The sequence below is a fragment of the Nothobranchius furzeri genome, chromosome 11 (assembly GCF_043380555.1).
Source record: "Nothobranchius furzeri strain GRZ-AD chromosome 11, NfurGRZ-RIMD1, whole genome shotgun sequence".
Lineage (NCBI taxonomy): Eukaryota > Metazoa > Chordata > Actinopteri > Cyprinodontiformes > Nothobranchiidae > Nothobranchius > Nothobranchius furzeri.
In genome coordinates, this window is record NC_091751.1 from 72,172,083 (window position 1) to 72,180,808 (window position 8,726).

The following is an 8,726-nucleotide window of genomic DNA, read 5'->3' on the forward strand; positions in this document are numbered from 1 at the left end:
TTAAAAAATCTGTTGACGATGATGATACTGTTCATTTTTCAGAGCTTTTTAATGTGAAAATATGCATTGCAATAGATAAGTTTACAATAAAGTTAAATGATAAAAGTTTTGAAGTTACACTTCTACTACTACTAGTAATAATAATTATGATGATAATAGTAATAATAAAAAAAATAATAATTATAATAATACGAATAAATTGTGTCTGAGGAGTCAGTTATGTGGAGGAGATGAGTTTGTAAAAGTTAGTTTTGAGTATGTTTGTGAAGGAGGAGGTGAGTCTGAGCTTAATGCAGGGGTGTCACATGTTCCAACTTACGTTTTGACTTTGAAAGAAGTCTCTTATATCCACTTTTCGTTTTCTTGACATGCTGCTTCCTGGCTGTGCCTAACTACCAAAGACTCACAAATGAACACTTGTTCAAATGTTATGTAATGGAAGCTGAGCTGAGCTCTGATATTACACAGCGTCTAGTTGACGATGTGACTCAGTACCGGTGTTCCCTAGCTGCTCCAAACTAGCAAAACAACGTGAGCACGTTCTGACTGTTTACAACTTGAGTGACAGCAGCAACAGCCAATAATACGTTAGCAAGTATCAGCAGAGCCAATAGATTAGCTTTTGGGCGGGTCTAATAGGAAACCGGTTTCCGTTTCGGTCCTAGTGCTCAACCAAATCCATTTAATGGAGCGTAACATTGTTTTTGGACGGAAAAAAGTGCAGGGGACCAAAACTGCCTTTTGAAAAAGTGGGGGGGACATGTCCCACCCGCCCCCCCCCCAAAATTACGTCCCAGTTGACGCTCCAGTCATGCGCCATCTTGAAATACCGTAGCTGTTTAGGGACATACAAGACACAATGCTGCTTTCATGTTTGCACTTTGACGTGTGAGATCTGCTTCGCCCTCGAACGTTGTGCGGGGGGTGGCGGCCTTGCTGGTTCTGGTTAATCCTGCTCGTTCTCCTTGGGTTGCTGGCACTGCTCTAACATGTGATGGTTGGATTGGTTGCCTATAATTGTCCAATGTGGCGACGCGTCCATGAGCCTGTCTGAGGAAAAGTCCAGAACCTCACATCCCCTTCAGCTCAGAAAGCTCCTGTAGAGACATCTGATACACACAAGCAGGTGACCCGTTAACCCGGTCTCACAGTAAGGGTTAGGGCTAGGACCCCTGTTAGGGTTAGGGTTAGGGCTAGGACCCCTGTTAGGGTTAGGGTTAGGGCTAGGACCCCTGTTAGGGTTAGGGTTAGGGCTAGGGCTAGGGCCCCTGTCCTAGCACTGACTCTCATAAGGAGGAGTGTTCTGCAGCTTCGGCTGCAGGCCAGACTGACAGCTACACAGAGGGCGGGGCTTAGGCTGAGCTCTGAACAACGCTGTTAGGTGCACAGTGCAGTGAACTAATCACTCGCAGCCTAAATCTGTGTGGCGTGTAAAACGTGAAAATGCACGAGTCTTGAGAGCTCTGCTGTAACTGATGAGATGAAGACACTGGAGCCACGTGTTCAGTTCTCCAAGACCTCTTTTTCCTTTGTTCTTCCTCTCCTCCTGTAGCGTTCCGATGGCGCCACCTAGCGTCCTATCCTGAACATCTCTACAAGATTCTCAGGAAATAAGTTTTTCTCTGGCATTTCTAAACTTTCTAATTTATTTAAAAGTAGGTCACACACGGCTTTGACCTTTTGGCATGCTACTTTCACCACCCGAGCTAACTTTGTTCAACAACAACAAGGAAAGCATTGGTTCAGCTTCTTGGTCCCCTTTAAAGTCCAGATCTGGACTGCATGAAGGAAATCAACTTGGTGACACCGACACACCAGGTGAAGAACATCTGCTGTTGTAGCATCGCTCACGGTCTGTGTTTCACTGGAGGCTAACGGTCGTCATACGGATCAGGCCAAGTGTTGATGTCTGTGAACTTGACCAGTATCCTTAACTTATCCTGTGGTACATCACTGGACACCACGATACCACAGAAGACACAAGACTCTTTATCTAAATCCTTTACTTTACAATCACAGTCTGTAGTACCTGCAGTGTGTTTTTAACCTGAAGTGTTTTAGTAATGTTGAATGCTCTACGGTAATGAAGGAACTTCCCCTTCAGGCTCGCCGACACAACGTTTGACAGCGCCAGTTAAAGACAGAACCAGCGGCGATGGAGAAGACCTCAGGAGGAATCGTTTCTCCCTACGGTGGACACCAGAGAGCTCTGGGTTGGTGTCAGCTGAAGCAGGTAAATGCAAGTACACGTTATTTACAGGTACAATAGAGCATTTACAGATGAGTAGAGTTACGCCTTTCATTTAAAACAATTGCTCACAAAACCGAACAGCTGCAACGTCGGAGCTACAGGACTGGGAAGCAGCTGTTGGATTAACCACTCCTCGTGAAGCTGACATTTGTCCTCCGTCGAAGGACGATCCGTGTTTGATCAGATTCACGGGATCCAGGATCCAGGGATGCAGGAGACGCGTTTCCTCCCTGTCTTCCTCTCATTGGCTAACACACTTGGGTCGCTCCTGGTGCTTCTCATCAGTCATCTCCATCAGGATTGCCACCGTCAAACATCACCAAGCTGAACTTCCCCCCGACCGGACGTCTTACAGACCTCCATGGTCCACGCTGGTGAGGTCTCTGTAGTACTTGGATGTAGATGAACACAGGTCTGTTGTAGTTTTCTCCCTTCTGTGAAAACATCTCCTTTGCACTTTCTCCCGCTGCTGTGGAGCGTGTTACGGCCATGGTTGGGGTTAATGCGGTAGACAGGGTACGGCGTGAGCTCTCTTCACGTTCTGGTCTCAGCTTCCAGCCTGTGACGTACTCCTGGTCTTCCTGACTCTGTCAGATCCCTCACTACACGCTTCAACTGCTGTCAGTCACTCGGGCTGGCGTACGCACTACTTCGTCACTTCTCCGCATGGTTGACCCCCGTGGGGGACTCACGCCGCCTTTTGGGGAACCATCTAAACGTGACTCTGATGCCTAAAAAGTGGTACTGCACCTCCGCCTCCAATTCCATCTCCTTCTCTAGTCGTACCTCCAGCGGCATTCAGGGGGGAGGAATTTTATCTCCTCTCCCTCTGTACTCTGTGTCAAGCCGTGTGTGTGTGTGTGTGTGTGTGTGTGTGTGTGTGTGTGTGTGTGTGTGTGTGTGTGTGTGTGTGTGTGTGTGTGTGTGTGATTCATGTCTAAACAGAACGTACAGACTTGGTTGGCTTTGATGTTGTTCTCAGTTCATCGAGCACTGCCTCTCCATCCTGGACAACATCTGTCCTGTCAGAACCAGATCAGGTCCTGCAGTGAACCCTACTCCCTGGTTTAATGACAGCCTGAAGCACCAATGCAGAAAAATTGAGCGTTTGTGGAAGAAAACCCATCTCCACGTCCATCTGCTGCACCTAAAGGATCTTCTGACATCCTTTAACTCTGCAGTCAGAGACGCCAGGGTTTCCTATTTCTCCAACCTGGTGTCCCAGAGCAAAGGGAACCCCAAGGTGCTGTTTAACACCATCAGCAGCATCGTCTCTCCTGCCTCTCCTACAGCCTCCATCCACTCTGTTGCAGACTGTGAGAACTTTCTGTCTTTCTTTGTGGACAAAGTCAATAAGGTTAGATCTAGCATCTCTCCTTCAGCCTTATCTCTGCCTCTCCCGACTCCAACCAGGCCCATCATCCTAGATAGCTTTGCTCCTGTTTCTTTGCCTGAGTTAACCAAACTAGTTAACTCTATGAAGACCTCTGCATGCCTCCTCCACATCTTACCCTCATCTTTGTTTAAAAGTGCTTTTCAGTCCATCGGTCCCAGCGTGCTCTCTATAATTAATGCTTCTCTGGTCTCTGGTCAGGTCCCTGCTTACTTTAAGAACGCTGTAATCCACCCGCTTGTTAAAAAACCGAGTCTCGACCCCTCTCTCCATAGCAGCTTCATACCCATCTCTAAACTTCCGTTCATCTCCAAGATCTTGGAAAAGGTTGTGGCTAAACAACTCACAGCTGCTCTTGATGAACATAACATCTATGATAGCTTCCAGTCAGGTTTTCGTAGAGCTCATTCTACTGAAACAGCTCTTCTTAGGGTCTCTAATGACCTTCTGACCCACAGTGATGCAGGGGACGGTTCTGTTCTGGTCCTGCTGGACCTGACTGCAGCCTTTGACACTGTTGACCATCACCTGCTACTGGAGAGGCTGAGAGACTGGGTAGGCCTATCAGGATCTGCTCTGGAGTGGTTCTCCTCTTATCTCTCTGAGCGCTCCTTTTCTGTGGCCGTCTCCAAGTTTAGGTCCTCCACCACCTCTCTTACCCATGGTGTCCCACAAGGTTCTGTGCTGGGGCCTCTGCTCTTCCTCCTCTATCTGCTTCCTCTTCAGCACATCCTGAGATCCTTCAAAGGAATCTCCTACCATCTTTATGCAGATGACATCCAACTGTACATCTCCTTTAAGCCCCATGAGATGTCTAAGCTGCAGCTGTTACACACCTGCTTAGACTCTATCAAAACCTGGATGGTGGGAGCTTTCTTCAGCTGAATGAAGATAAGACTGAGATCCTCATCTGTGCCCCAGACAAGCTGGTTCCCAAAGTCAGAGACTCTTTTGGTCAGCTTGCTTCCCACACCAAACCTTCTGTCAGGAATCTTGGCGTGACCTTTGACCCAGCTCTCACCCTGGATTCTCATGTCAGTTCTCTTGTTGGCTCTTCCTTCTTCCATCTCAGGAACGTTGCTAAGCTGAGTCCCATTCTGTCCCGCTCTGAACTTGAGACAGTTCTCCACACCTTCATCTCCTCACGCTTAGACTACTGTAACTCTCTTTTCACGTGTCTGAGCAGAACCTCCCTGAACCGTCTACAGGTGGTTCAGAACGCCTGTGCTCGGCTTCTGACCAAGTCCTCCAAACACACCCACATCACCCCGCTTCTCCTCCAGCTTCACTGGCTGCCAGTCAACTTCAGGGTTCATTTCAAGATCCTGGTTCTGGTCTATAGGGCCTTACATGGACAAGCACCATCTTACATTGGTGATCTTCTTAGTCCCTACACCCCCAGCAGGTCCCTGAGGTCCAGCGATCAAAGCCTACTGGTTGTGCAGCACCAGGCTAAAGGTCAAAGGTGACAGATCATCTGCTGCTGTGGCCCCCAGACTCTGGACCTCTCTCCCCCTGAGCCTGAGACCAGTGGACTCAGTGGTCTCCTTTATACTCAGCTGTTCAGGCTTTGGTGGGACCTTCATCACCCTCTCCTTGTTCTGCTCTTTCTACATATTCCGCCTTTCCTGGGATCCATTGACTCATTTTCTGTCTGTTACATTTTTAATCACAATTTTTGTTTTTTGTCATTTTAAACATATTTCTAATCATTTTTATGTTGTAATGTTTTGTTTTTGTGAAGCGCTTCGTGGTTTTTGTTTAGAGGCCCTAGGGTCCAGGTTAGATTGTTCGTTTGAACGTGTTATGGATGCCTGCCCTTTTAGTTTTCCATGAAAATGTTTTTAGCACAAGTTGTAGATTAGAATCAAAACAATATCTTATCTTTATGTCACGTTCAACCTTCAGCGCCATACCCAGCTCCGGATCAGAACATGCTTTTCTCCCACCAAGGCTGAATACGTCTCCAGACCAATGTGAGACGTCAGCATGTGGAGTCCACTGCAGTGGGCTACACACGGCTATATAAAGGCCCCTGAGCTCTTCCCAGGAATCATCCCGTTTTACATCTCACCTGTGATCCCTCACCCACTCCCTGTGTGTCTGCTGAGCGCCTGAGGACAACTCACACATCCAGGTACGATGGCTGCTGCTAAGAGTCTGCTCAGCCTGATGGTGGTGCTGCTGGCTGCAGCCACGCTGGCTCACACAGAGGACAGGATTAAGATGTGTGGGCGAGAGCTGATCCGTCTGGCCGTCTCCACCTGTGGTAACTCTCGACTGAGGAGAAGCATCCCAGACCCAGGACTGGGTCAACATCAACACACCCCTGGGTGTAAGTTCTCAAGACATTCTCTGAGTTTGACACGGATGAGTAATAGTTGTCTCTAAACTGTGAACTTGTGACCTCTACACAGGGGGTCAGAATGGCTCAGCTGAGGTGGACCTGGACTCAGATACAAACCATGTTCCTCCACAGACCGGTGGACACAACGTCTCCTCCTTGGCTCCGCACTGGCACCTCCTTAGTTCTCGGATCAGAAGATCTGCAGGAAAAATATCTGATATTTGCTGTGAGAAGGGATGCAGCATGAAAGAGCTGATCCAGTTCTGCTAAGTAAGGCTGTAACCCTTCTCACACGAGTAGAAACCAGACCCTAGACATAAGATCTTTTTCTTTTTATTCGACAAAATGATTAAACAGTCATAATTATTGTTTAGTGGAACACGTGAAGGCAAAAATTGTTGCTTTTACTGAATTATTTATTGATTAAAGTCCGCTGAAATAAAGTGTTGATTCTGTTTCTGTTGACAGAAAACAACAGAAAACATGTTTGTGGTCATTTAACAACAAAAGAACGTGCTAATTTGAAAGCACATGTTCTTATCTTATCTAGTGTTTGCAGGTGTAGCCCTGATGGAACCACACAAGCTGCACGGGTCTAATTTTATACAATTTATGAAGGAAGGATTCGCCCTGACTGAAGTTTAGTTACTGTAGTGTTATGTATTTCTTTCAACTTGCACCCGGGAGGGGCCTCCAAATGTCGTTGTACGAGTGTGTACAGTGACAATAAAGGATATTCTATTCTATTTCAGTAGGAAGTGCAGCTCTGCTTGTGGAAGAAGGTACCTGACAGCAGGTGAACATGGACATGTGGGGTCCTGGTAGAAACTGGACAACTGCAGGTGGCTGGTCTCCAGACCAGGGCAACAGAACCAGAAGTGCACTGAGTTCCCTTCATTATGCCACCAGTTAAAGGTCACATATCATGCTTTTACGTTCTTCTGTTTGGGGACTAAATCATTCAGTCGTGGTCCAGATGTACCAGAAACGCAGTTCTTGGCTCTGACTTGGTCCTCTGGTGCGCTACAGACCCTCCTCTACCCGTTCTGAGGAGAGTCTAAAAACGAGCTGGTTTGATTCGGTCTCTGGAGGAAGAGCTGCAAACCCCGCCCCCTCCACAGAGCAGAGCTCACGCCCCGCCCCAGTCGGACATTTTAGTAGTTCTATAGAGAAATCCTTATTTAGCGTAGCAGAAACGTTATATTAGCATTTTTAAAACATGAGAGGAGAGTTGTCTGCACCCCCCACCCCACCCCCGCACTGTCACAGCCGGCCGGAGGGAACGAGTAACACACACACACACACACACACACACACACACACACACACACACACACACACACACACACACACACACACACACACACACACACACACACACACACACACACACACACACACACACACACACACAGCTAACTTTATTAAGTATTTAACAAGCAGTTAAAGTGGGCACTGGTGGCCTGTTTCGAGGGGGTGCAGGCTCCAGAGGAGGACTAGTTTCACAGGAAGGTGCACGACGTTATTACGCACTTCGTGTTCGCAGGTCCGTGAGAATCTGAGAACTTGCATGAAAACAGCCAAAACTGGCAGGGCTATTCAATTCTGGTCCTGGAGGCTTCATTTGGAATTCAAGGTTGTCCAAGGAAGGTCCCGCCTTTCTCGCCTCTGATTGGCTGGAAGGGCTGTACTACGATTGGTTATTTTGTGTAAGAGGAAACAGTTTTCCCTCGCTGCAGGTTTGATGTTTACAGCCAGATCTTGAGGAGTTTTTGAAGAAAATGTGAACTCATCGCTATAATAAACATCCTTTGCTGTTCAGCAATAAACCAGGTTCAGTTTCTGTCATAAAAGAACCTGAAAATCATCAAATGTGAACTTGTGATGAATCTGGTTTTGTTTTATCACACTGTAGACTACTTCACATCTGTTGGCTCTATTGGGGTTAGCTTATTACTGCATTATTAGGCTACCCTGCCTCTATAGGTTGAGGCTGTTTACAAGTTAGAGCACATCTCTCATCATCAGATTAAACATGAACCATTTAATAAAACATGAAGTTAACGCTGGTTATGATTTAGGCCTATTTGTCACCAGTTTACATAATTCTGGTAAAGAAACAGACCTGATGCACACAGCTGGGCAGAACAGGGCAGTTGTATTAAAGTTCATACCCAGGTAAGGCACACATGTGTATCCTATGTACTCGAATGCTTCAGAGCCAACAGAAGTCATTGCAACAGTCGGATAAATGCAACAAGATTATAAATTCAGATTTTACATTTTTCAGTTTTTTATGAAACATAAAACAAAATATTTTGCAAACCAGGACAGAATGCTTATTATAATCTGCGGCCGCCTTGATCTCACGAGGGTATCACTGTCTACGTATGCATGACGTCAGAGCAAGTCGGCGTCAGGTGGGACACAAATCTAACCGGCATGCACTGCGCTCCAATCACCGCTGATCTAATCTGCGCAGAAGTGGCTCATCTCTAACACCGCCACAGTCAGCACTTAGCGAGGATAGCCAGCTAGCTGTTAAATTAAATAGTCAATCGTAGTAGAGCCTTTCTAGCCAATCAGAGACGAGAACGGCGGGATCTTCCTTGGACATCCTAGAATTCCAAATGACGCGTCCTGGAGGGCCGGTATCCAGCACACTTCAGTTTGAACTCTCCTTCAACACACCTGATTTCAATCAGCAGGTGATTAACAGGCTTTTGCAGAACCTG

The 8,726-nt window shown here is 47.0% G+C and overlaps 1 protein-coding gene across 1 annotated transcript; it reads left to right on the plus strand.

Annotated features, from left to right (window-relative positions):
- The first annotated feature begins 5,693 nt into the window (after positions 1-5,693).
- On the plus strand, positions 5,694-6,464 carry insl3 (insulin-like 3 (Leydig cell)). The gene is made up of 2 exons (XM_015974276.3): positions 5,694-5,979; positions 6,062-6,464. Exons 1-2 carry the CDS (start codon positions 5,787-5,789, stop codon positions 6,259-6,261), a joined length of 393 nt encoding a protein of 130 aa, XP_015829762.3. The 5' UTR covers positions 5,694-5,786; the 3' UTR covers positions 6,262-6,464.
- Positions 6,465-8,726: the final 2,262 nt, after the last annotated feature.

Excerpts from the sequence above, each read along its gene's own strand:
- insl3 (XM_015974276.3), top strand. The coding sequence starts at position 5,787 with ATGGCTGCTGCTAAGAGTCTGCTCAGCCTGATGGTGGTGCTGCTGGCT. Across the intron at positions 5,980-6,061 it reads ACATCAACACACCCCTGGGT|GGGGTCAGAATGGCTCAGCT; the intron begins GTAAGTTCTCAA and ends ACCTCTACACAG.